Source organism: Leptonychotes weddellii, chromosome 14 (assembly GCF_054177405.1).
Source record: "Leptonychotes weddellii isolate Sample4059 chromosome 14, ASM5417740v2, whole genome shotgun sequence".
NCBI lineage: Eukaryota > Metazoa > Chordata > Mammalia > Carnivora > Phocidae > Leptonychotes > Leptonychotes weddellii.
This window is the reverse complement of record NC_138382.1, coordinates 20,604,349-20,632,259: the sequence shown is the minus strand read 5'-3', so window position 1 is coordinate 20,632,259 and position 27,911 is coordinate 20,604,349. Positions and strand designations below refer to the sequence as shown.

The 27,911-nt window shown below is 41.8% G+C and overlaps 1 protein-coding gene across 2 annotated transcripts in view; it reads left to right on the top strand.

Moving 5' to 3' along the window:
- The window catches only part of FRMD3 (FERM domain containing 3), a 273,925-nt gene that overhangs the window by 226,972 nt on the left and 19,042 nt on the right, over positions 1 to 27,911 (top strand). For both annotated transcript variants that reach the window (XM_081802886.1, XM_081802885.1), the window contains exon 13: positions 508 to 632. In XM_081802886.1, the coding sequence (XP_081659012.1) occupies positions 508 to 632 (125 nt within the window). The remainder of the gene's footprint in view (positions 1 to 507; positions 633 to 27,911) is intronic.

The following is a 27,911-nucleotide window of genomic DNA, read 5'->3' as shown; positions in this document are numbered from 1 at the left end:
GTTTGCTGCCTTCAGAAGCAGAGCTTCTGTGGCTGGCTGGTGAGAGGGGTGTGAATTTGAATGGGAGTATTAAACATAGATATTAAATACTGGACATCCAGCAACAGCAAGGTAGCTCAAAGCTGTCTGACCAGGTTAAGTTTTCATTTTTTGTGTTTTTTTGGTGCTTGTTAAATTACTTTGAGCCATTCCCTTCATTCACTTTTCTGCGTATCTAGTTCAGTGACCCCTGTGTCCCATGTCTGCATTGTCGCCTAGTATGCCTCAGTCTGGTGACATATGGGGAAATAGGTTTTCGTTCACTGTGTTGCATTAAGACACATGGACGTTTTGTCAGAACCTTAAGGATCAAGGGGGCTGTATATCTTAAGTGTTATGTTCCCTTTACCACTGGCCTCATGCACTGTGGAAGTCTAGAGACAGTTCCCAACTTGGGTAGCCAACCGAGATAGAGGAGCTGGCGTTTGCAATGAAAACCAATTCCCTCTGGTTTGTGTCTGTTTTCAGAGCCAACATGACTCAAAGCCGCAGTTCCTACTCCTTGAACAAACAGCTCATCATTAACATGGAACCCCTGCAGCCCCTGCTGCCTTCCCCCAGTGAGCAAGAAGAGGAACTTCCGTTGGGTGAGGGTAAGTACCCTTCCTTCCAGAAGATGGCATTGCAGGCTTACCCTAAAGGGATGAGTGAGGCGCCAGTCCTGGGTACCTTGGTAATGGTTGGGGTGGGGGATGGAATGAGTCATAAGCTGTTTCTTTCTTTTTTTTTTTTTAAAGATTTTATTTATTTATTTGAGAGAGCGAGAATGAGAGAGAGAGAGAGCACATGAGAGGGGGAAGGGTCAGAGGGAGAAGCAGACTCCCTGCTGAGCAGGGAGTCCGATGCGGGACTCGATCCCGGGACTCCAGGATCATGACCTGAGCTGAAGGTAGTCGCTTAACCGACTGAGCCACCCAGACACCCAGTCATAAGCTGTTTCTAGTAAATAAGCTGTTTGTGGCTGGAAGACTGCATTATTTTGAGAGTTCTATCAGTTTCTCCTAGAGAAAGTCCATGGATACAAAGTAGTCCTAGTGTTAAAGCAGTAATGCTGTTAGACCCTCCCCCCACCCCCCACTGTCCAGCATGGTAGCCACTCACAAAGTATGGCTATTTAAAACTAAGTTTAAATTCATTAAAGTTAAAAATTCAGTTCTAGCCACGTTAGCTGCATTTCCAATGAGTAATAGCCACACGTGGCTAATGGCTACCATCATGGAAAGGTCAGACCAGGAACATTTCCATCACTGTAGAAAGTTTTACTGAATGGTAAGTTTTTATTATAATTAAATTAGTGGTTGTAAAGAATTCTCCAGTATAAAGTGTCTTTAACTGGTCATTCTGTTCTGCCTCAATATTTCTTCATAGTTATATTCCCTTTTCCATAGGCCTTTCTCTGATAGTTTTGATACAAGCTAAAATACATATAGTCCACCTCAACCCAAAAGTTGTTATATTTTTAAGGACTGTACTGTATGTGCATCTAGGCTTTTTTTGCTTTTAAGAATTTTACTTACTTCAGGGAGGAATCTCTCCACACTGCTTGCTGGAGACATTTCATGAGGCAAATCTCACACATGAATTATCAAGGTATATTTTAAAATGCACTCAAAATAAAGTTATTGGAACCCTGAACACAAACATAACATGCTTTTCCTTTGGTGACTTTGGTTTCATCATTTAAAATTTGGATACGGGGCAGTTGCAAGAGGGCAGGTCTCTCTGTCCCCAAAAGATCTCCTTCACCTGCAGCTTCAATTCATGAATCCCATCCATAGGGGAAAACTCTTGAGCCTGTAATGAGAATATGGCTTGGGATGCAAATATCCTTGGGAGAAGTAGCAGCAGCTACCTCACACTGAAGTGTAAATAACTTTAGTAAATCTTTTCCTGAAAGGAAGTTTAATGGTTAGGAGGAGAACTGGACAGCTTAGATGCCCCAGATTCCATGGGTAGAAGGAAAGCATTGCAAAATAGGAAGGGTGGGGCCTTGGGAGACATCCTTATCCCAAGCTGAGCCACAAGATGATGACAGTGAGAATGGTCTTGGTATACTCATGGCCTGTATTCTTGGTCTTAGCAACCAACTCTGTAAATTCCATGCTAAGTTAGTTTTCTTAGCCCAAGGGTCTCTGGGTCCATGTTGCTTGTCTACATTTTCCAGCACCCTCTCTGATTTTGTATGTTTTTCAACTGTAATAAAAGTAGCTTTCATTTCTGATCCCCAGTGATTTTTCTGGACTTCCTCTTGTAGAGAAGGAAAAAACTCTTCCCCTTCAAGGTCTTTCAGCTGGACCAACATTTATGACAAATTAACAGGAGAAAAAACCCTCAAGTTTTATTATGGGCACATGGAGGCCCAAAGTGAAATTGAGACCTAAAGAAATTATTACAGCAGGCAATTTGTATACATTTTAGACAAAGAGACAATAAATTGGGGAGGAATTGACAGGATAAACAAAACAGGTGTTTGGGAGCTTTAATTATTAGGGAATTCTAAGCAGACTTTAGGCTAAGGTCTAGTAGATTAGAAAAAAAATAACACGGTTTGTTTCTACAGTTTTCTCAGCTTTGAAGTCCCTATCTCTGGTGACAAGGATGTCTTTTTTTTTTTTTTATGATTTTATTTATTTGTCTGAGAGAGAGAGAGCACAAGCAGAGGGAGGGAGAAGCAGGCTCCCCGCTGAGCAAGGAGCCCGATGTGGGGCTCAATCCCAGAACCCTGGGAGGATGACCTGAGCTGAAGGCAGATGCTTAACTGACTGAGCCACCCAAGCATCCCAACAAGGATATCTTTTTACTTTTAATTACAGGGAGAGTGTTTTTCATAAGGGAGATTTGTTTCCTGCTGTCAGAGGGACAGTGGAGGGTCTGAGTAGCTTTAATTCAGAATAATCAATATGCACCCTGATACATTTTGGGTGGCTTGCCCTTGACGCCTACATGCTCCTTTACCTGGAATATTTGGTTTAATACAAATCCCTTTCTCTTGAGGTCCTGATTCTCCCAAGTTTGAATGGAGAAGAGGAAGGGAAAAGGAACAACCCAAGCCTGGAGTTGTGACTCTGTCTTGTCTGCAAAGATGGAAACCTAGATGGGAACAAAAATTCCATGGGGAATATGGAAGTTAGGCCACTCTGGCCCTATGAGTCACCCCCCAGGATATAACAGGGAACTGGGCAAGCTTTTCCCTGGACCCTTTACCCCATTCAATTAAAAGCCATTTTGCTCCATTTTCTATAATAAGGCTCCACTGCTAAATCCTAAGCTTGGCTTTAACACGAACGCTGTGGACAAGAGACACATCCGTTATAATTAACTGCAATAAAAATAAAAATTTTCAGGATATGTGATAAGAATCCATAAGCCACCTTTTCAATTTTTCTAGTTACTTTAAAGAAGAATATTAAATTCTTTCACCAGCTATAAAGTCAAACTGATAGGTTACTCTCTTAAATGTCCAAAATGGCTCTAAAAATGTCTAATAAAACTTTTTTTTATTAGGCAGTCCCCTTGTGGGACATCTTGTGGGTTTTGAAGCTCAGGCAAATCCTATCAATCTCCAGGATATAGAATCAACTTAAAAGGAAAAGAAGTAAAAACGACAGTATTGTTAGGTGTCCAGTAGATGGAATGACCTTCTCAGTCTAGAGAAAGAGCAAAATCATTTTAAGTCCCATTAAATTCAGAGTTATGATTCCCACAGTGAACCTAGCTCTGTGTTCTTTTTTTTTTTTATGTTATGTTAGTCACCATACAGTACATCATTAGTTTTTGATGTAATGTTCCATGATTCAGTGTTTGCGTATAACACCCAGTGCTCCATGCAATACGTGCCTTCCTTAATACCCATCACCGGGCTAACCCATCCTCCCCTCTAAAACCCCAGTTTGTTTCTCGGAGTCCATAGTCTCTCATGGTTCGTCTCCCTCTCCGATTCCCACCCCCCTTCATTTTTTCCTTCCTTCTCCTAATGTCCTCCATGCTACTCCTTATGTTCCACAAATAAGTGAAACCATATGATAACTGACTTTCTCTGCTTGACTTATTTCACCTAGCATAATCTCCTCCAGTGTTCTTGATACCATCATATCTCTGTTACTATTTTAGAGTTTGATTCTGTTCCAAATGTCTTGTCTTTGAGTATCAGGCAATGGGATTTAGACAATCCATAGGGATAAATACCTATTTTATAGATTTGTATTTCTCTGGTATGTAAAGAAAAGAGAGGCAGAGACCACAGCTTTAAACAAAGATGTCTCCACCTTTGTGGATGAACTGCCTTTCTTGGCACATACAGTGTGATGAATTTAGTTTCATCTTTGTATTTTGATATTTTAGTGTTTTTATGCCTGAGCCAGAGCCAAATTGAAAGAAGCTAGGAATTCATTCATTCCTTAATGCAACATCCGTGACAAATACAACTGATACAACTGGTAGACCACACTTAGTGTGTGCAGGTTGCTGTGGCCTATATAGATGTAGACACTGTCTTCCTGAAGGCTCACAGCCTGTTGGGGAGACAGCAGTGAAATCACAGGGGTGATGAGTAGGTTCTGGCCCTGCCAACTGAAAGTGTGCTCACTTTTCTGTGTCCCTCATGAGATAGCAGTGCTTCAAGCTACCTGGAGAGTGTCTTGTTCCCCTTTAGTCTGATTAGAGTGTCTGATGAAAAATTGGTAGGCCAAAGAATGGTTGGGTGGGACTGATAGGCAGAGGGAGTTGTGAGTGGTCTGGTCTACCTGCATTGGTTGCTGGTTTAGCTTTGGGGAAGAAAAAGGTCAGGGGGAAAAAGTGAAAGGCAAGGCAAAGTTAAGAAAGGACCAGATCATGATGGGTCTCCATGACTTGTCTGGAGAGGTTAGACTTTAACCTGAAGGCACTTGGGAGGCACTGGAGGATTTCCATGCCTGATTGGAATTGTGTTTTATATCATTTGTGGTGTAGAGAGGGCAGATTCGAGGCAGGTGTGGCTGGTGCAGAGTTTTTCCACATCAGCACCATTGACATTTTAAGCTGGATAATTTTTTGTTGGGGACTGTCCTGAGCATTGTATGATGTTTAGCAGCATCCTTGGCTTTTACCCAATAGATGCCAGTAGTACCCCACCTATCCTGATAAACAAAAATGTCTCCAGGTATTGTCAGATGTCCCCTGGGGAACAAAATTGCTCCCTGATTGAGAATCTCTGGGTTGGAGGCACAGAGACCACACAGGAGCCGTTGCATAAGCCCAGGAAATAGAAAAAACAAGGGCTGAATGAGGCAGAGGGAGTGGGGCCAGGGAAGAGACAGTGCCTCCAAGCTAGTAAAACGGTAGAGTTGTTGAGATGGGGTCACTGCTTACCCAGTAGGTAAGCAGCCCGTGGACTCCTGTCCAGGTTCTGTCCTTGTCTCTGAGAATGAAAAGAGTTCAACCTCTTTAAAGATGAGACTGTTGAGGCACAGGAAGGCTTAAGTGACATGTCAGTATCACACAGGGAGTCAATGGCAAAAATGATTTCATTTAGATACTGGAGCCATTGAGAGAGTTCCATACTGTGCATTGCCTTGCTGAGCTTCAGACACGGAGTGGAGGACACTTGGACCTCACTATTCCCCAACCCTGTATAGTGGCTTAGATTCTTATTTTGGAGAGTTACCAAATCACACATTTTGGAACTGGTCCATGAGCAGGTCAAGGTTGGCAGCCTGAGTTAAAAGAGTTGTCTGGTTAGGAATTTTTTTAAGAATCAGGTTGGGAGAAGAAAGAAGGTCCTAACTCTGATCCTTGGAGGCACAGTCTCTGTGAGGTCCTGGGAAGATCCTGGGACCTTGTCTCACTCGGGTGCCATGGTGGCAGTATTTCTGCTGCCATCATGACTCTCTGGGGTTATTACCACTCATTTGTCTGACAAGCTCTTTTTATTCTTCCTAGAGCTTCATGCTTCTCAAAGACAGCTGTGGAGAGCGTTATGGCCCAGATTAGCCCAGTGGCGCTCTGGGAGAATGTGTGACCCCATTCAAATTCATATGACAGGACAGCTGGAGGATTAGCTCTGAAGTTCGCAGTGTCTGGGTAAAGAAAAAACAATATCAGCTCCTAGGCACTGCTAGGCAACAGGAAAGTTTTCAGTATTACCCCAGAGTTGCTCAGTTACAGGATCCATGTAGATTAGTGCTATGGAAAACTTTCTCTGAGAATGGGCAAACCATTTGCAAAGTGTCATGTGGAGCTTATGAAAATTTTGGGAGAAGAAAAAAAATTGAAAGTGGGAATTGTTCCGGGTAAAAATGGCATTTTAAGGAATCATTAATCTGAATAAAATCACATGCCATATGGAGGTAGGGTCTCCATAGTGTAGGTAGCAATATGCTTGGTGGAGTGTATTTTTTGTTATAGAAAAATGCTGGACTATGGTAAAGAAAGTGACTAACGTTAATCATGTAGGACTTCGTAGCTGGCAATTAGTGACACCCAGTGAACATCATTCTTGTCTACCAGAGCAATGGGGCAGGCTGGCATAAACAAAGAAACCATGCTTTCTTCCCCTTGGTAGAAAAAACTAAGAGTTGAAAGTGTGTGACACCCTCCTGCTAGCAAAGTGAAAGCACAGTGGAGACCCCAGAATTTCCATAAAGGAGTGTCTTAGGGTGAATGTGGTTGGATTGAGGGTGGCTTGAAGCTGCACTTGCATATGACTGGGAACATGTCTATACCTGTGGAATAGATGGCAAATGAAAGAGATGATGGAATAGATGGAACAGAATAGGTGGAAATTAAGGAGAGTGGTAAAACTAGCTCTCCTATGCCACCATTTAGCTGTGTGTGTGTGTGTGTGTGTGTGTCCCCCTGTAAATGTTTGTGTGTGTTTGTACATGTGTGTTCGAGTGAATGCATGTATCACAGATGGCGCTCTGTGTGTGGAGGGGTGTGTTTAAAGGGTTGCTTACACTGTCTAGCCCTAACCGTAGATTGCTTAAGATGATGACGTTGAAATTCTAGAAAGTCTGTATGTGAATCTGTGAAGAAGGCATTTTGGGCATATGAAAGGAGTATTGTCCTCCTCATCAAGCATGCCATATCCTTGACCCCATCCCCTCCAACCCAACACATAATAGGTGACCTATGGGACCTACTGCATTTTCGCCTCTTAGGGTCTTTTATTTTTATCTGAGTATAGGTGACACCCAATGTTACATTATTTCAGGTGATTTGACAAGTCTGTACATTATGCTTTGCTCACCACAAGCGTAGCTACCATCTGTCACCATACAACCCCCTTACGTGACCACTGACTTTATGTTATGCCTTATATTCCCTGATTTATTCATTCCATAACTGGAAGCCTGTGTCTCCCACTCTCCTTCATCTGTTTTGCCCATCCCTCCCTCCAGCCCTCTGGCAACCATCAGTTTGTTCTCCATATTTATAGGTCTGATTCTGCTTTATGTTGGTTGGTTTATTCATTTATTTTTTTAGATTCCACATATGAATGAAATCATATGGTATTTGTTTTTCTAAGTCTGGCTTATTTCACTTCACATAACACCCTCTAGGTCCGCCCATGTTGTCGCAAATGGTACAATTTCATCCTTTTTTATGGCTGCATAGTATATGTATATACCACATCTTCCTTACCCATTCATCCACTGGTGGACACTTCGCTTGCTTCCATATCTTACATATTGTAAATAATTCTGCAAGACACATAGGGGTGCATATATTTTCTTGAATTAGTGTTTTTGTTTCTACTGGGTAAATACCCAGTAGTGAAGCTACCAAATCATATAGTATTTCTATTTTTAATTTTTGAAGAACTTCCACATTGTTTTGCATAGTGGCTGCACCAATTTACATTCTCATCAACAGTTTACAAGGGTTTCTTTTTCTCTACATACTCACCAACACTTGTTATTTCTTGTCTTTTTTATTTTAGCCATTTTGACAGGTATGAGGTGCTATCTCATTGTGGTTTTGCTTTGCATTTTCCTGATGATTAGTGATGTTGAGTATCTTTTCATATGCCTGTTGGCCTTCTGTATGTCTTCTTTGGAAAAATGTCTATTCAAGTCCTCTGCTCATTTTTTAATTGGATTTTTTGGGTTTTTTTTGGTGTTGAGTTATGTTATGTAAGTTATACATTCTAGATACTAACCTTTTGCCAGATATGTCATTTGCAAATATCTTCTCCCATTCAGTAGATTGCCTTTTCTTTTTGTTGATAGTTTCCTTCACTGTGCAGAAGCTTTTTATTTTGATGTAATTCCAATAGTTTATTTTTGCACTTCTTTGTGTGTCCCCGCTTGTGTGTGTTTATTTTGCTTTTGCTTGCCTTAGGAGACATGTCTGGAAAAATGTTGTTATTGCCAATGTCAGAAAAATTAGTGCCTGTGCTCTCTTCAAGGATTGTTATGGTTGCAGGTCTCACATTTAGGTCTCTAATCTATTTTGAGTTTATTTTTGTGTATGGTGCAAGAAAGCAGTCCAGCTTCATTCTTCTGCATGTCACTGTCCAGTTTTCCCAACACCATTTCTTGAAGAGACTGTCTTTTTCCCATTGAATATTCTTGCCTCCTTTGTCATAGATTAGATGACCATATAATCGTGGATTTATTTCTGGGGTCTGTTCTGTTCTGTTGCTCTATGTGACTACTTTTTGTGCCCATACCATGCTGTTTTGGTTACTGCAGCTTTACAGTATACCTTAAAATCTGGGATTGTGATAACTCCAGCTTTGTTCCTCTTTCTCAAGATTGCTTCAGCAATCTTTATTATTTATTATTATTCTAGTTCTGTGAAAAATGCTGTTGGTATTTTGATAAGGATTGCATTGCATCTGTAGATTGCTTTGGGTAGTATGGACATTGTAACAATAGTAAGTCTTGCAATCCATGAACATGGGATATCTTTCCATTTGCTTGTGTCATCTTCAGTTTCTTTCATTAGTGTTTTATAGTTTTCAGGGTACAGGTCTTTCACCTCTTTGGTTAGGTTTATTTCTAAGTATTTTATCCTTTTTGGTACAATTGTAACTGTGATTGTTAATTTCTCCTTCTGCTACTTTGTTATTAATACCCAATTAGTACTGCTTAATACCAATAACTGGGTATTAATTTTGTATCCTGCAACTTTCCTGAATTCATTGATTACTTTTAATAGGTTTTTGGTGGAGTCTTTAGGGTTTTCTATATATAGTATCATATCATCTGCAAATAATGACAGTCTAACTTCGTCTTTACCAATATAGATGCATTTTTAAAAAGATTTTTTATTTTAGAGAGAGAGAGAACAGGGAGAAAGGCAGAAGGACAGGGAAAGAGAGAGAATTTTCAAGCAGACTCCCCACTGAGCAGGAGCCTGACATGGGGCTTGAACCCAGGGCCCTGAGATCATGACCTGAGCTGAAATCAAGAGTGGGATGCTTAACTGATTGAGTCACCCAAGCGCCCCAATATGGATGCATTTTATTTCTTGTCTGATTGCTGTGGCTAGACTTCCAGTACTATGTTGAATAAAAGTGGCAAGAGTTGACATCCTTGTCTTATTGCTGATCTTAGGGGAACAGCTCTCAGTTTTTCTCCACTGAGTAGCTGTGGGTTTGTAATTTATAGTCTTTATTATGTTGAGGTATGTTCCCTCTAAACCCACTTTGTTGAGAGTTTTTATCATGAATGGATGTTGAGTTTTGTCAGATGCTTTTTCTGGCATCTGTGAGGTGATCGTATGATTTTTATCCTTCATTTTCTTAATGTGGTGTATCACATTGATTGATTGGCAGTTACTGAATTGTCCTTGCATCCCCAGAATAAATCCCACATGATCATGGTGAATGACCCTTTTAATGTAGTATTAAATGTGGTTTGCTAATATTATGTTGAGGATTTTTGTATCTATGCTCATCAGGGATATTGGCCTATAGTTTTCTTTTTTTGTCTTATTTTTGGTTTTTGTATCAGGGTAATACTGGCCTTATATATTTGGAAGCTTTCCCTTCTCTTCTATTTTTTTGAATAATTTCAGGAAAATAGGTATCAACTCTTCTTTCAGTGTTTTATAAAATTCACTTGTGAATCCATCTGGTCCTGGACTTTTATTTTTTGGTAGTTTTTTTTTATTACCAATTAAATTTTTTTTTAATTTTATTTATTTATTTTGACAGAGACACAGTGAGAGAGGGAACACAAGCAGAGGGAGTGGGAGAGGGAGAAGCAGGTTTCCCGCTGAGCAGGGAGCCTGATGTGGGGCTCGATCCCAGGACCCTGGGATCATGACCTGAGCCGGAGGCAGACGCTTAATGACTGAGCCACCCAGGCGCCCCTACCAATTAAATTTTGTTAGTAGTGATCAGTCTGTTCAGATTTTCTATTTCTTTCTGATTCAGTTTTGAAAGACTGTTTATAGGGATTTATCCATTTTTTCTAGGTTGTCCAGTTTGTTGGCATATAACTTTTTGTAGTATCCTTCTATAATCTTTTGAATTTCTATGCTGTCAGTTGTTACTTTTCTGTTGTTTCTAATGTTATTAATTTGGGTCCTTTCTCTTTTTCCCTTGATGGGTCTGGCTAAAGGTTTTATCAATTTTGTGTATCTTTTCAAAGAACCAGCTCTTGGTTTCATTGACCTTTTCTATTGTTTTTTAGTCTCTATTTCATTTGTTCATTCTCTGATCTTTATTATTTCTTTCTTTCTACTCACCCTGGGCTTGTTTACCCTTTTTTTTCTAGTTGCTTTAGGTGTAAGGTTAGATCGTTTGAGGACTTTTTGTGTCTTGAGGTGGGCCTGTATCACTGTATTTCCCTCTTAGAATTGCTTTCACTTCCATTTCTAAAATTTAGACTAGACTATTGTGTTTTAATTTTCATTTATCTCTTTTTTAATTTCTTCTTTGATTGCTTTGTTGATCCACTGGTGGTTTACTATCATGTTGTTTAGCTTCCACATGTTTTGCGTTTTTTCCAGTTTTTTTTTTTTCTTCTTAATGATTTCTAGTTTCATACCATTGTGGTCAGAAAAGATGTGTGGTATGATTTCAATATTCTTAAATTTATTGAGACTGTTTTGTGGCCTAACATGTGATCTCTTCTGGAGGATGTTTCATGTGCACTTGGAAAGAATGTGTGTTCTTTTGTTTTTGGATGGAATGTTCTGTACATATGTTATGTCCATTTGGTCTAATGTGTCATTCAAAGACACTGATTTTCTGCCTGGATGCTCTATCCATTGATTTAAGTGGGGTATTAAAAGACCCCTACTATTATTATATTACCATAAATTTCTCTCTTTATGTCTGTTAACATTTGCTTTATATATTTAGGTGCTCCAGTATTGAGTGCATAGGTATTTACAATTGTTACATCCCCTTGTTGGACTGATCCCTTTATCATTATGTAATGCCTTTGTCTCTTATACAGTCTTTGTTTTAAAGTCTATTTTGTCTGATACAAGTATTGCTACCACAGCTTTTTTTTTTTTTTTTTTCACTTTCACTTGCATGGTAAATGTTTTTCCATCCCTTCACTTTTGGTCTGTACGTGTCATTAGATCCAAGGTGAGTCTCTTGTAGGCAACTTACAGATGGATCTTTTTTTTTTTTTTTTCCAATTCCACTCCATGTGTGAGTCTTTCAACGTCGTACAAGGCAGAGCCAGTCATACACTAACACAGTTGCTCCAGTTACATCACTGGTGAAGTCTCTAACAGCCCAAGGCTGCTATGGTTATGCTGCTTCTGAATTCCTTTTTCCACTTCCCACTGAGTGTAATTCCCTTCCTGATAATCTGACATGACAGTCCTCCTCCCTCTTTCCTTCCTTTGTGGAGTTCCATGGCTATGGCTCAGGCAAATGTACCCTCTTTTCATGGCTTCGGTGTCTTTCTTCCTTGCCATTTCCCCACCTTGTGCTAAGTAATTTCTTCCCTTGGCTTAGGGTAGGTTGGGATGTGCATTAGGAGTAATGCATTGGTCTTTTTGAAATTTCTTTTATGTTGTATTCCACCAAACAGTAGGAGCTGTTCATAAATCCTATGGAACCACCTTTCCCCTTGTGGTTAGTGCTACCTGGTGACGGAAGACCAGTTAGCACCAGCTCTAATTGCACTTGTCCCTGCCACAGGGTTTGTGCTTATTATTTGTCTTTTTATTTTCTTATTATAAAACTGATTAAGACCTAGAAAATTTAGAAAATACTAAAACAGAAAAAAATGACCTCCCAGATTGTCCCACTTCTTTGAGGCAATCAATGTAGATGCGTCAGCAGTTTCCTTTCCTATGCATTGTAATGCCATGCAATCATCTCTTGTGTATAGTTTTTGAAATTCCTGCTTTGTTTGCTTAATGTTGAAAACTTTAGTGCATGAAGATATACCATAAATTGAACTACAGGTCAAACAATGAATCGGGAACACATTTAACACAAATGCAGATAAATGGATTAATATTCTGAATAAGAGGACACTCCTAAAAAGGCTCTTTCAAGCATCCTTTTAGCGTTGCCCAAGTTTGGATTCTCCTGAACTTTCTCATTTAATGGCACCCCTAGTTTCCCACTGCTGATAGATATACAGCAGTCAAGCCTGCTGCTTCTTTAGGAGCTAGGAGCCTCCACAGAGCAGAGGAAAGCATCTGGGTTTATTTATAACTGCAGTATTAGATTGGCAAAGTCAAAATTCAGAATTTGTTATCACATCTATTGGATTCTGGAAGAAAGAACCACAGTTTGGGGTGGCAGCTCCTCTAGGGTAGGAGATGCCAAGAACAACTCAGGGGCCAAGGTAAAGGCCTGAGCAAGCTCTGCCAATTCACATTTGTGAGCTCTTCAAAAGTTTTCCAACTTCCCTTTTTGTGCTTTTCTTTGGGGTTGGTTTCATCTTTGGAACTTTGGTTTCTGGTATTTACTGGCTGCTCAAGTACTCCTAAGAAGTTTGTTCACTTGAATGGGATCTTTGAAATTTTAAGCATTTACCTTGCTGTAAGGAAGCTAAATGCCTTGGTTCTGGTGCCATTTAAGTGCATTTTATCTTGCAAGGATTTTGTATTTTATATCATAAGACACCAACAGTGTGCATCATTTCAGTTCTGTAGTTGGCTAATTCCCATGAACTGTTCATTTTATGAATTACCATACTTCTCGGTGTAAACATAGCATTGCTTCGGGTAGCTGCTCCGTGTCTGCACTGATACCTTGGACAAGTGGGGAAATACACACTCTGGTCTTGGCACCTCCCACCAGGCAGATAGGTGACCATAGACAAGATGCTTCACCTTTTGGAGCCTCATTTTTCTTGGTATTAAGGTAAGAAGAATGGACTTGAATACCTCTCAACTGCTTTCTGGCTCTAAACTTGATTCTTTTGCTTAATATCAACATCAAATTCCAAGACTGTGGCTTGTGGTCTTTTACAATGAGAATGGGAACTTGGGGACAGGAATGTTTTTCACAGCTTTGTGGGGCTAGAGGGAATGTTGAGGATGGTCTAACACAGGTATCAGCAAACTATGGCCTGTGGCTAGTCTGATGTCCATTATTTTTCCTCTGGCCCAAGAGCTAATGGTTACATTTTAAATGATTATATAAGTAACCTATCTAATATCCTTGATTTTACCTCTTGGCCGGCAAAGCATCAAATTTGCTGTCTGGGCCTTTAGAGGAGAAGTTTGCCAGTCTTTGATCTAGTACTCCCTACCCCCTTGGTATTCTACACAGGAGAAAGTGCAGAGAGGGGAGACAGTTTGCCCAAAGTCACTAGCTGGGTAAGTTCCCGGGTTGGGGATCAGGTCCTGGTTGTCAGATTCCTGGCCCGGCTATCTTAGATGACATCAGACACACCTAAGATGGCTAAAACAGAACCAGTCACTGAAGAACTGCATTTATTTTTATAATTCATTTGATATAATTGAAAAAGAGAGGACTTTTGTAAGTGTAGGGAGTCTGTAATTCAGTGAGAAGAGCCGCCGCATGGTTGGGGCACGGCTTGAGCCTTTGGTTTTCCATCATGGTGTGCCAGGACCTGGCGACTCCTTGGAGCCCTGCAGCACGCTGGAGGGCGTCACCTCGCCTTGGAACAGGGACAGAGTGTGTGCCACACCAGGCAGAATTCCTCGTAGGGGAAAGCTCAGACTTTGAGCAGGAAGCGTGTTGCCTTCAGGGAATCACATTCTGATTTTAAAGTCGTTTGTTAAATAAGCAATGGCTCACTTTGGGCCAAGTTCTAATTACTCATTTGCTCATTACTCTGTGTTAAGGATCTCTGTTTCATTAGTGAGAGCCATTCAGCACAGAATTTCCCAAATCCCGGCTTCCTGCTCAGGTTGGCGCTTTGCTGCCGTGTCCTTAAGTAGTAGTAATGAATTGCTTTAAAGGATTCAGCTGGGGTGGAAAAAAAATCTGTCAGTCAAGTGTCCTGTGACGTAATCCGGTCACGGGCTCTGAGGGTTGGGATGTGAGCCAGGCGAGAGCGTAAGTGTGAGTAGTGTGACAACCAGAGTGTGGTCTGTGGTGGAGAGACACTGTGCTTGGCACTTAGACAAGTAAGCACTCCCATCCCATCTCTAAGAAACCGCGGGAAGGGAAAAGTGAAAATGGTACTAAACCATTGTCATTCGGAAGCAGAGGCTACAATTGTCTGACTTCTAGATGCATTCCAGAATCAGCACGGGGTTCTGTTTTCTAGTGTTTTTGCTCGTGGGTTGGTCGTGTTAAATAAATGCTCTTTGTGATACCCAGGCTTAGCCTGAGGCAGGATCTCACAGAATCTACCACCCCTCCACCCCCCGCTCTTCTATGAAGACCCAGAATTAGGTGGAAAATAGTGTTGGTCTAGATCCACTCTTGTAGCTAGACCTGTAATTGTAGGTCCCTGGCAATGTGGGCAGTATAGGCAGGGTTCAGGAAAGAGGCTCTGGTGGTCTTATTTTTAAATCATTTTTAACGGGTTGAGCGTATTGAAATTTTTCATGTCTGCAGGAATGGTATATGTTGCCACAGTTAAAGAGAGGAAGGCAGTCGTATAAGGAAATTATAATATGTTCATGGAATGGTAAGAATAACATGTTCTAAGTTGATTTTATGATCTCAGAAGTTTCTGGATTCTATGATGTAAATGTGTAACAAAGAACAAAAGAAAAAAGGCTCTGATCAGTTGGCACAGGCTGGATGTTGGGGGTGTCCACTGGGGTGCATGTCCAATGCCATCTACAGTGGGGTACAGCCTCTTGCTCAGTTTGGCTAAGGGTGAGTTGGGGGTCCTAGAGCCATGGCTTCCAGAGTGGGGCGCATGTGGTGGGTGCACACCACGGCCTGCTGGGGTGGAGGAAGAAACGATTCAGACTTCGATTGGCATTTTACTTTTATCATCTTAGGCAGTTTCCATTGTGTAACTTTTATAATGGACATAATACATGAACACAGCTGTATATGTATCTAATTTATAAACATATATGCATTTATTCCTAAGTATGCACCAGCATTTCCCCCCCTACCCCTGTCCCCAAAATAGGTCCAGATACAACTGCTATAGATCTTCCAGATGAGTCTACAAAGAAGAAAAGGCAGGGCATGTTTCTGAAACTCTGAAATCCGTGTTCATGCCAAAACCGCAGATTCCTAAAATAGATGTGAGATCTATGTGCTCTAGTTACGGTGGTGACACGCCATTCTACATGCTTTTGGTCTTTCATGCTGGCAAACCAGGGTGAGTCACCCAAGCACAAGCTAGGCCTCTGCCAGGCTACGTGGCAGATGCATGTCACTCCCACTAAAGTGCTCTGTGGTAGCCCCGCGTCCCTGACTTACAAGGGGGCCAGACTCCACTTTCTGAGTGGACACAGGACACAGCCTTAGTGGGGGCTCTCTGGTGCTGGGGAGAGTATTGGATAAAGAGAGAGAGAGGGACTGTGTTCAATTCATTCATTCATTCATGTGTCCATTCATTCAATAAACATTTACTTCTTATCTGGTACCTGCTGGGCACTGATATCACTTGGATCTTATTTCCTCTTTTATAAAACAAGATGATTTCTATGTTTCCTCACCACTCTGACTGTTCTTTCATAATTCTCCCCCCAGATTGCTGCTGTCCTTAAAAATATGCTTTTGGATCATCTGTCACTACTTTGGGAAACAAAAAGTATACACATCTTTTTAAATGTGGCTAACGAAACAGCAAGCATGGGGCACGATGATCTATAAAAAGCAGAGTTACATTTTCCCCCCTTTCTTCCTGTGAGTTGCAAATTGCCAGCATAAAATTGAAAATTAATAGCAGCTAGTTTAAAAGGGAATATAAAATGAGTATTTCCCCACTTGAAAGAGCTCTCACATCCTTTAACGCCTCCTTTTAGAAGAGAAGTCCAATTTGGAAACTTTTTAACCCCCAAACCTCCACTTTAGCATAGGAAATGTGAAAATGGGCAGATGCTTTGGCTGAAAGGGAAATAAATAGGGATTTCAGGATGACCCACTTGATCATCTGAACATAGACTAGATTTTGTGATTAAAGGAAGGAAGGAAGGAGTATCTGTATTCAAAAATTAGAGCGTCCCTTGTGACCTAACCCCTCTGCCATAGCCACACAATTTTGCCCCTAAATATAGGCTCAGCCTCGCCCTGACTCTAGAGCCAACTGTGCCCTGACCTGGCGGGGGGCTGCGGGGGTGGGGGGCACTGAGAAGCTGAAGCCCAGTGCTTTGGATCAGGCTCCTAGTCTTGCTCTGTTGCTCTGCCCTGTCTCCTTCTAGTCCTCGTGACAGCCTTGCTCCTTTTCCCGAGTCTCTGCCCTTGTGCTGCCCTGGGTACTCTATTCCCCTAGGACCTTAATGGCCCCTCTCCCTGGGGCTAGGCCCTACTCCCAACCCCAACCTTGATGGTGGGGGGTCTTGCCCTGTTCTTTGGATTAACAGTCTGCGTGGATCTCCCTTCCTGTCTTCTGTTAGGGCCCTGTTCCATTCCTTCCCAGACCAGACTCTTTCCCAGCACTTGCCCCATCCTGAATAGGGGAGTCTGGTTTTATTGTATTTTTAAGAAAGATTTCTCTATTTTAGAGAGAGTGCGTGGCGGGAGGGGCAGGGGAGAGAATCTTCAAGCAGACTCCCCGCTGAGTGCGGAGCCTGATGCAGGGCTCTATCCCACGACCCAGGAGATAGTGACCTGAGCTGAAACCAAGAGTCAGATGTTTAACAGATGCTTAACTGACTGAGCCGCTCAGGTGCCCTCAGGAGCCTGATTTTAAAAGCCCATGTTCTGTAGTTACACTCCCCCCCACTACCCAGTGGTCATAAGATACTAAATTGTCAAATCCATCCACAAAATCCTATTCACTTTAACCTTTCAAATATATCCCAGAATCATGGCCACTGCACCACCCCAGCTGCAGCCATTCTTCTGACTCCTGGATAGACAGTATCTCTGTTTCTACTCCAATCCCTCTCCCCCGACCCATATTTCCCACACAGCAGGCAGGTGATGTTTTATAAATGGAACTCAGATCTAGTTATGATAAAATCTAAGCTCCTTGCTCTGGTCTACACCTTGCCCCCCTGCCTACCCTTAGACCATTTCCTGCTCTCCTCTTGAATCTGTGTTCCTGTCATACTGGTCTTCCTGTTCTCTCAAATATTCTGAGCTCATTGCTACCTCAGGACCTTTGCGCAGCTTTTTCATCTACCTAGAAGGGCTTTTCCTCTGTTCTTCATAAGGCTGGCTGTTTTAAGTCTTAGCTCAGATTTCAGCTCCTTGGAAAGTCTTCTCTAACTACCCAATTCTGTTAGTTTTCCCAGCCTACCCATTTGTTCTCTTTCATGCCATCACCCTGTTTGATTTTTGTCAGAGTGGTTAGCAGTACTCAATGCTTGTTAGTTACTTGTCCTGTTTGTTGGCTGTCTCCCTTGACTAAAATGTCTTTTCCATGAGAGTAGAGTTTGCCTGCCTCATCCTCTATATTATCACCAGCACTTAGATATGTTCTGACACATAGCAGGAGCTAAATTAATACTTGTCAAATTAGCGAATGAATGAATGAATGAATGAATGATTTCTAACTGCAGCCAGGACAGCCTTTCTTTATATAAGAGAAAGCATGTAAGGAGAATATTCTCCTGGGATTAGGCTTTACTGGAAGCCAAGCATGTTCTGTTCTGTTTTGTTTTTTTTTAATCTGAAATCAAAAGCCATATACCATAGTCATGGTAGAAAATTTGGAAAATACAGAAACCACAAATAAAAGTCTAAAAGTATCTGCCATCTTGTATGTTCAAACTGTGGTTTAATGTGTATAATCCACCTATATATTTTTAAAAAAACATAGAATTACACCAGAGATATTATTTTGTAATCTGCTTTTTCATTAATACACAGGAGCATTCCCTATGTTATTAAATATTCTTCCACAATTTTAATTTTAATGGACATACATCATTCAATCAGATAAATATACAAAAATATCTCTTACTCCCCCTCCTCCCACCAAATTATATATGAGTGTATCTTATCGTAGCCTTATAAAACCGAGTGTAACAATTTAAAAAAAATCTTTGATAATGTGAAAGGCAAAACTTAGAGTGGCTGGACATTTTTCTTGCTTTTATTGACCAATCATGTTTCCCTTTTTGAGGACGTAACTAGAATGTGTATGAAAGGGGCTCTTGGCTCAAGGAGTGTTGGGCAGAAGGATTGGGTCCTGCTATACCTCCAGCTTCCTGATTACACAGCAGCTACACAGGGAGCTCGGGTCCAGAAGAGCCTGTTTTTTGTTGTTGTTGTTGTTTTGTTTTTTCCTCCCCACAGGGAGATACAGATGCCTTATTCCTGAATACCATCTGCAAAGCTGTTGGGGAAAAATGGAGAAAAAAAATTAGAGTTCCGTTTAGTAATGCAGCTGAGTTTAATTTCCTTTACTCCGAGAAAAATGGCTTATCTGTAATGGTGACTTGTGCCTGGAGGGAGTGAAATAATGAAGTAGAAGTGGCAAGGAAACAGATTCATTCTGTCCAGACACAAAGGCACTAGATTCTTGGTAGGAAGTACTAAACACAGAGAAAGGATGGCTATTCTGTTTGGAGCCTGTAAGAGTGTGTTGTTGCCCATGTCTTCCAGGGAAATCTCTGGGGGCTAAACTGCATCTGACAAAGTGTACTCTCCATGATTGCCTTGCTGGATCTCAGTCAACATCAGGGAACCTTAAGCCTGGGGCTCAACCAGGATGGAGGGAAAACGCTGTGTTTATATGAGAGGAAGAATCTGAATTATAGGTAGCTTTGGTCAGCAAAATGGTTTGAACTCTGCAAGGGAGATCCTCATGTCTGCTTCTGAAGAATGTGGTGACGTTGTAAAATTTCCAGTCCCTGGTCCAACCTCTGTGGGAGATTTCTGCTTGTCTCATCTATGGACAGCTATGGAAGGTTCCCCTTTGAATTACCAACTCCCCGATAGTGGGGGAACTATAGGTATTTAGGCCCTGTCTTTATTCACAGGGTTTTTTTTTTTTTTTAATTCTTATGTTAATCCCCATGCATTACATCATTAGTTTTAGATGTAGTGTTCCATGATTCATTGTTTGTGCATAACACTCAGTGCTCCATGCAGAACGTGCCCTCCTCAATACCCATCACCAGGCTAACCCATCCTCCCACCCCCCCCTCCCCTCTAGAACCCTCAGTTTGTTTTTCAGAGTCTATCGTCTCTCGTGGTTCGTCTACCCCTCCGATTTCCCCCCCTTCATTCTTCCCCTCCTGCTACCTTCTTCTTCTTCTTCTTTTTTTTTTTCTTAACATATATTGCATTATTATTCACAGGGTTTTTATGTTTGTTTGTTTGTTTTTAAATCTAATCTATGTATATATATATTTTTAGGGAGAGAGAGCACGCAAGTGGGGGGGGGCGGGGAGGAGCCAAAAGAGAGGGAGAGAGAATCTCAGTCTCAAGAATCTCAAGAATCTCCGTTCAGCACGGAGCTTGGAGTGGGGCCTGATCCCAAGACCCCAAGATCATGACCTGAGCTGAAATGAAGAATTGGATGCCTGACTGAGCTACCCAGGTGCCCCTATTTGCAGGGTTCTAAGAGTGCCTTGGGCCAGTGAATAAGGGTGGTAGATATCTCTTATAGTAGATAAATCTGACGGGATGGAGAGTTACGTTGCTGCACAATCTCTTGTTGGCTTGCTGGGTAATGACTCCCAAGAGGCTCCTTGGTTCTGTCAGCAGCTGTACTGATTGGTCCTTTATATCGCCCTCTCCCCTACTTGTGGCCCCTTCAATTCTCCTTTACCTAAGAGTATGGAGTCTTTTGTCCAGTCTGCAGGTGGGGAAGGTCTTTCTGTCTTCGATTTATGGTTTGGGAAATTAATGTAAAGTATTCGCAGTCATCGTCTTATTGATGGATGGGTTAGGTGTGCTCTCTGGGCTGAGGATCAAGAAAAGGCCTTCAGGAATTCTGGGTGGAAGGAGAAACCCATCAATTAACATTTCAGAATATTAGGGACAGTAAAGCTTGCTCTTCACTAGTGTTTGGAGAGAGACAAGGCAGTGACGTGGACAGACCACTGAACTTGGAATAATGAGACTGAGATTCTAGGTACAGGGTGTTCACTGACCAGAGTGATGTTGACCTCCTCTCTGTTTCTCTTGTGTTAGCCTCCCGACGGAGCGCTCAGCCCCACACTGCTATCCTGACCGGTCAGCGGCTTATTAGCCACGTGTGCCTGGGGGCCACACAACAGTTCACACCCAACACATCAAACTTAAGGGATTTACAACTATGCTCATGTTCTTGTCCTTCCCCAAGTCCCAGTCTCAAAACTGCTCCTGCTCTGACTTGTTAGTGACATTACCATCTACACAGTTGCCCGGCCAGAGACTGGAAGCCAGCCTTGCCTTGTTACCCCTCCCCATACCCTCACCCACTCAGTTACCAGAGTCCGCTCCACTGCAGAAGTTTGCCCCCCACTCTTCAGCCCCCTGCTGCAGCTTCATTTCAGGACCCTCTTTTTCTTGCTCAGAACGTAGCAGTATCTTTCATATCGATAAACAAAGGAAGTGAGAGCAGAGCAGTATCTGATGGATTCTTCCCTGATCTGTCTCGGTTTCTCTGCCTTTATTTAGAAATCATCAGCGGCAGCCCCAACAGAGGGCTCTGCATCCCTGCCTCTCTCCCTCTCCCTCATGCACGGCTTGCATAAGCTGCCTATTTAGAGATGCCACGCTTCTCAGTGTATGAGACGGCCGGGAAAACAGATGGATGAGCCCTTATGCTCGAATGCTCTGCAGCCACGGAGTTCCTGCGAAGAGTATTCTCTTTCCCCACAGTGGTGCTGGGGAGAGCCCAGCTGCGCTGTTTGGATTCTGTTCTGTTTGCAACTATAATTCTCCAGAGGGTTTTTATTTGGCTTTTATCCCACCCCTACATGGTGATGCCTGGCCCCACTGAGCAGTGTTCTCATTTTATAGGCAGGAAACACTCAGCAAATGCCTCATCTCATGAAGGGAATAAGAAATGTATGAGTATCCAATATGCCAAAGCATCTTATACATGTTTAGAGTTTTTTTCATGTCTGTTATCATAGTTTGAGACTCATGACTATTTCTTCCAAATGGATAGGACAGACACTGTTGCCTTGCTTTACAAATGAGGAAATTGAATTCTACAGACGATTGACTATCTAGCCAAATGGCCCTGTTCCAGTGTTGGGAAGTGCCTCCATTTCTCCTCACTGTACACCCAAGAATATACTCATCCTATCACAAATATACTATTAAAATATTTTATATCATTATTATATTGTTATATCAATAAAATATCAGAAAAGTCCTCTATGGTATGTGATAGTCCCAAGGACTCTTAATTATGGATATTTAAAGTCTAAATTTATTACAAAGTACATTTAAATGTATGTTTTAAATTATCTTTTTAATTGGAGTTAACAGCTAAAATTTTAGTGAATCTCCACAACTATTTTAACTAATGGCCAAATCCACTACACCTGTGAAATCTGTTATCAAAATAGAAAAAGTACACGATATTGATGATGCTAGGGTAGACCAGTTAGCATTTATTAAGTGCCTACTACATACCAGGCACCCAGTTACGTAAGTGCCAATATCATTACTGTTTTACAAGACTGAAAACGAATGTATTTCAATAAGCTTGTGTAACTTTCCCGCAGTTACAAGGATGGTCAGGTAAACTCTTAACAACCAACAATAGTGCATCCCTGCTGTTCGGGGAGAGATAACCAGAAATGCTAGAGACAAGATAGTGGACAGAAGGAAGAGAATCCAGATTGTTTAAAATCCTCACGGTCTTCCCCTGGGAAGAGAAAGGAATGAGCACCCACGGGGAAGAAAGATCACTAATACCTCCTGAATAATTCTGTGTCGGGCACTGATTGCAGCTTGCCACATGGATTCACTTCATTAATCCTCACAACACTGGGAGGTCTGCCTTTGCTCATTTTACAGGCATGGAAACTGAGGCGCAGAGATAAGAAACAGTCCAGTCAGGATTAGAACCCAGAGCCTGTGCTTTAAGCCTTGCTTTCTACAACTGCTTAGAAAGTTCTAGTTCATCAGCCAGGAACCAGCACTACACTAGGCAGCTGCTATGCACGAGCTCATGGTCCTAACAACCACGAGAGGAGTACGTCTCCATTTCACGCTTGCACCCGGGCTCCCAGTCACCCTCAAGGCAGAGACCAGAGTGTTGCCTTGCGCCAAATCTGTGCCAGGAAGTTTGTCACAGAAGTGGACATGGAATTCAGGCCCCTGAACAGCTCTTATCGTTGAACCTTTCTCCCTCCACTTTGGCTTCTGGTTGATTTTTCAGTGTTTCTGGCATCTCATTATGGAAAATCGATTCCCCTCTTCACACATCCTCAGCTTTCTTTAGCCTCTTGTCACTGCCCAGACATGCACTCCTGAGTCTTCAGATGACTCTAACCAGGGAAGGGTATTCAAGGGCGTCCAAATGTTGGGCTGTTGATACCGTTCTTCTGAGCACAACGCCTTGACCAAGAACGATCCTCCCTGTGCAGTACCTAGCAGAATCTTCAAGCTGGCTCTGCGTACCTGCCCCCCCTTTGCTGCTCCCTCTTGAAATGCAACTGTGCCTTTGTCTAGAGTCGGGCCAGGGCCGAGAGAAATGCTGGGACAATATGGAATGCTAGCCCCACTAGGTTCTCTCTGTCTATAAAAGCAGAAGTGCTCCAGGAGAAAGTGGGTTAAAGAATCCACTTAGGATCTCTGAAAAGTAGCATCAAGAGTGAGAACAAATACAAGAGAGGGAAAAATTAAAAATGTCTGAAATGCAAAATATTATGACTAGTTGTAGTTAATGAAAGGAGGAGACATTTTAAAACTATGGTGAGATTTGAAGTTTGAGAATTAATGGAGAGGTAACTCTTGGTGGAAAAGAACAGAAGTAAAGTACGGTGGTGGTTTTGTTTCAGGTTTCTTACTTGCTTTCTGGGGTGGGGGGCAGGACACAGGGAAGGTTTGTTTAGAGTGTACCATCGGATCAGGTCACATGTTGTATTAATAGAATGAATGATAGGCATACGGATTTATTTGTATTCCCTCCAAATAGGCAAAGGGAGATGTTCTTGTTATGTGAGCCTGGCCCACTGGCCATGCAAATGAACCCACACGAATTTTTGAAACCCTTCATCTGTGTTACTGCAAAGCATTGATTTATTGAGAACAGGGATTTTCTCATTTGTTCTTCAGTATCCTAAAGATTTTCAGCAATTCTTTAAGATCCACTGTTGGCACCCTAGTGAGTAAAGGCCTAGTAGTTTCTATCCCAGGGTCTCACTTCTGTGTGGCTTATTTTATATGTGGGGATTCTGCTCTGAATTATATATATCATAAGGGGAGCTGCAAAAGGTTGAAAGATTCACAAGGGTGAATTTTTAGGGGGTGTTTCCTTCCATGTCCAGGTTTGGAAATTGACTAATCACTAAGCCCCCCCATAGAAATTGACTAACCCCTACTGTGCCTGGACCTGGTACCCTAGGGAGGAGGCTGCCAGAGCCCCCTTGGGGGACCTCTGGAGGTGACCTCAGCTCACAGTGCACAGCTGGTTGCCACCTTTCTCCCCTTTCAAGATTTATACTCAGGCCTATAATGTATAATTTTACATGGTTGAGGTCATATTGCTTACGTAAACTGCTTTTTTCACTTAATGATCTATTGCAAGCTTCCCCCTTCCCCGCATCATTAAATTCCTAAACATAAATCTTAATGGATGTAGCCATATCCTATCACTTGCATTTAATCATTTTCCCATGGGAAATTTAGATATTTTTTTGTGTGGCTATAATAAATGATACTCTGATGGACGTCTTTGTCCAAAACCTTTTGTCGAATATTTCTAATTATTTCTTCAGTAGAAATGGCATTCCTGGGTCAAAGAATATCCCACCTATAAAACTCAATATATTTTGCTAAACTTCTTTCCAGAAATGCTCCATCAATTTATAGTCCCACAGTGAAATATAACAATGCAGAATTTGAGTCGACTGTTTTGTCAGGAAAGAAAAAAAAAAATGGAGTATTTTTGTTAGAAAATTATCTTTTAGCCACAGTCACTACTTGAAGTGGAAAAATGCATATACACATGAGGATATTGTCGGTATGTGAGGAAAGAAAATTTTTTTTTTCTGAAAATGAGAGAAAAACGTACCAGCAAAGAAATATAACAGAAAGAGTATGTGGGGCACAGTTAATATTATCAGTTGAGATTTGTTCAAATATAGCATGTACTTGAAAATCAGTTACCCCTTGAGCACTGCTCACTGGGGTGCAAGCACATTTTATTTTTATTTATTTAAAAAATCTTATTTATTTATTTATTCATGAAAGTCAGAGAGAGAGGCAGAGGCAGAGGGAGAGAAGCAGGCTCCCCGCCTAGCAGGGAGCCCGATGCGGGACTCGATCCCAGGACCCTGGGATCATGACCTGAGCCGAAGGCAGACGCTTAACCGTCTGAGCCACCCAGGCGCCCCGCAAGCACATTTTATACCGCAGATGTCCAAGTGCAGGACTGTCAAAGTGCTGAGAGTTACGATGTAACGTTTGCCTGCTGCATTTAAAACCCATTTGGTGAGAGGTGGGGCGACTAATAGCTCAGGCCCAAGAGCAATTTGGAGTAAACCGATCTTAATTTGAGCCCAGGTTCAAATCAGGGCTTTGTCACTTCCTGTGAATATGGTCAGATCAGTTAACTCTCTCAGGCCTTGTTTCCTTCTCTATAAAATGAAAAAAATATTAGTGTTGTTGGTAGGATGCAGAGAATACTGGGAGGAGCTCAGCACTCCATCCATAGCTATGCCGTCCTTCCGGTAAGGCAGCCCCGCGTGGACAGAGCACGTGAAATGTGGCTGGTCTGAACTGAGGTGTGCTCTGAGCGTGCAAATGCACACCAGTGTCAAAGAGTTAGTACTAGAAAAGAACCAAAACTATTAATTTCTATATTATTATGTAGCAAAATGATCTTATTTTGGATACCTTGGCTTCAGATAAAACACATTACTATGATTAATTTTAATATATTTTTACTGTTTGAATGTGTCTCTTTCATTTTTAAATGTGGCTTGCATCATATTTTTATTGGGCAGCACTGCTTTCGAACAAAATAAAGTCTAAATTAAAAAAATTTTTCTTGAAACCAAAATCCAGGCACTTGTGTTTCTCCTTTGTGGAGTTGCCTCTTTGTTGTTTTATCCCCTGGGGGCATGTGGCTCTGAGACAGTGTAAGGCATTGGGGCAGGGGGTTCTCATCCAGTCATTTAGAAGAGGCTGGGGGAGGGATGATGCATAATATTTCATTGTTTGTTAGGGGAGTGAGTGAAGAGTTTAAAAATAGCACCCCCTCCCTCCTCTGACCCCATGCTGATCCCTCTGGAGTTATTTCTGTTGGCTGCATTAGGAACCTGACATTTGATTCATTGAGAGGGCCCTGCCTCGGTCCTTTAAAACAGAATGGAGAGTTAGTGAAAGGTCAAAGCCACTATGGTTGGTGGTAGCTGCCCCGGGCCCTGACAGGCAGAGGAGAACGGAGGGAATCCGAAGAACAACTATGGCAAAATGCTTGGTCAAGATCCAGACTCGGAGGGGCCTCCGCTTGCAAATGGTGAACCACTGTAGCAGCAATGTGTTTGTCCGTCTGCTGAGACACAGCTCCAAGATCACAGCTAGAAATGCCGGTACGTGCCCTGCCCTGGGCTGTCATTCTGTGCCTGGGAAGGGTGTGGGCTTCCAGCTTCCTGCTCACCGCTGGCAGCTGGGAGAGAAGCCAAGGGTGAACCTGGTGTTAGAGGTTTGTGATAAGGATGGCAGAGAGGGAGGGAGGGAGAAAAGCAGACAGACAAACTGGAAGCAGACTGAGCTAAGCGAGAGCAATGGGAAAATGGGAGGACCTGCAACGGGCGTCCTGACTTTCTTGTTACATGAAAATGGTATGAAGTCCTAAAGGCTAATAAATCACACTCCAGTTGGCAGCCTCAGGGAGGAGTGTCCAGATTGCTCAGGAACGATGGAAGATTACGGGGAAGGCAGACTGGATGATTCAACGTGCTCCCCACTCCTTTCATTGTTTAAAGGATAAAATCTTCAAGTGTGCTTTCCTGGATGAGGCATAACTCCCCTTTATTTTCAAAGCAGAGCATTACTGAAAAACAAGATCAGATAAAGAACTGGGAGCTGTTCTGTCCATTTCAGAGACAGCTGTTCTGTCAAAGAGGAATTTAAAAAATCAGAGCTTAAATCAGTCATCAGAAGATGCTGTTAGATATAGATAGGTGGCTTTCACCAATTAATTAAAACAAAAGAAATCCCAAGCAATGTCTAGAACTGGCCATGCCCCATGTACACATGTGGAGCTGACTTTTAAGTGAACTGAAATGAAATTAATTTGAATTTCTGTAATGACATAGGTGATGTGTACTTACCATAAAAAAGTCTTAGAAGTACAATTACACAGAATGTTTTTCTTGGCCCTAATACTCTCAGTAGCCAATCAGGGCATTTGACATGCATGATATAGGAGATATATATATATATATATGAATGGAATTGTTCTGTATTATATTACAGAATATAATGGAATATATTTTTTTTACATGAATGGAATTGTTCTGTATTATATTACAAAGCAGGTTTTTTACTTTATCATGATGTGAGATTTTCCTTATCAATACTATTGATAGTTCAAATATAGCATGTACTTGAAAACTATTAATCTATATCCTTTTTTAAATGGCTGAAAAATATTATGTAGTGTAGAGAAACCATAATTATTTAATCTCCAAATTACTGTTGGAAAGGGAAGTATTTCCTATTTATTGGCCTTAATTAAAAGTGCTGCAAAGAATGTGCACACACAGGCACTTTGCTATGAGAGTTTTGTGAAAGTGTAATTATTGGGTTGAAGGATACACACGTTTTAAATTTTGACGGAAATGGGCAAATTATTTTCTTAAACTAATACTCACTAACAGGGTGTGTAATGAGAATGTCTACTTCCCCACATAACCACTAACCCTGATGTAACCAGTTTCTTTTGCAAAAAGATTGAAAGAAAAATGAGATTTTATTGCTTTGATTTACATGTCCCTTTTTTTTTACTTTTTTTTCTTTTTTTTTATTCTTATGTTAATCCCCATACATTACATCATTAGTTTTAGATGAAGTGTTCCATGATTCATTGTTTGTGCATAACACCCAGTGCTCCATGCAGAATGTGCCCTCCTCAATAAGCACCACCAGCCTAACCCATCCTCCCACCCCCCTCCCCTCTAGAACCCTGTTTGTTTTTCAGAGTCCATCGTCTCTCATGGTTCGTCTACCCCTCCGATTTCCCCCGCTTCATTCTTCCCCTCCCGCTACCTTCTTTTTTTTTTCTTAA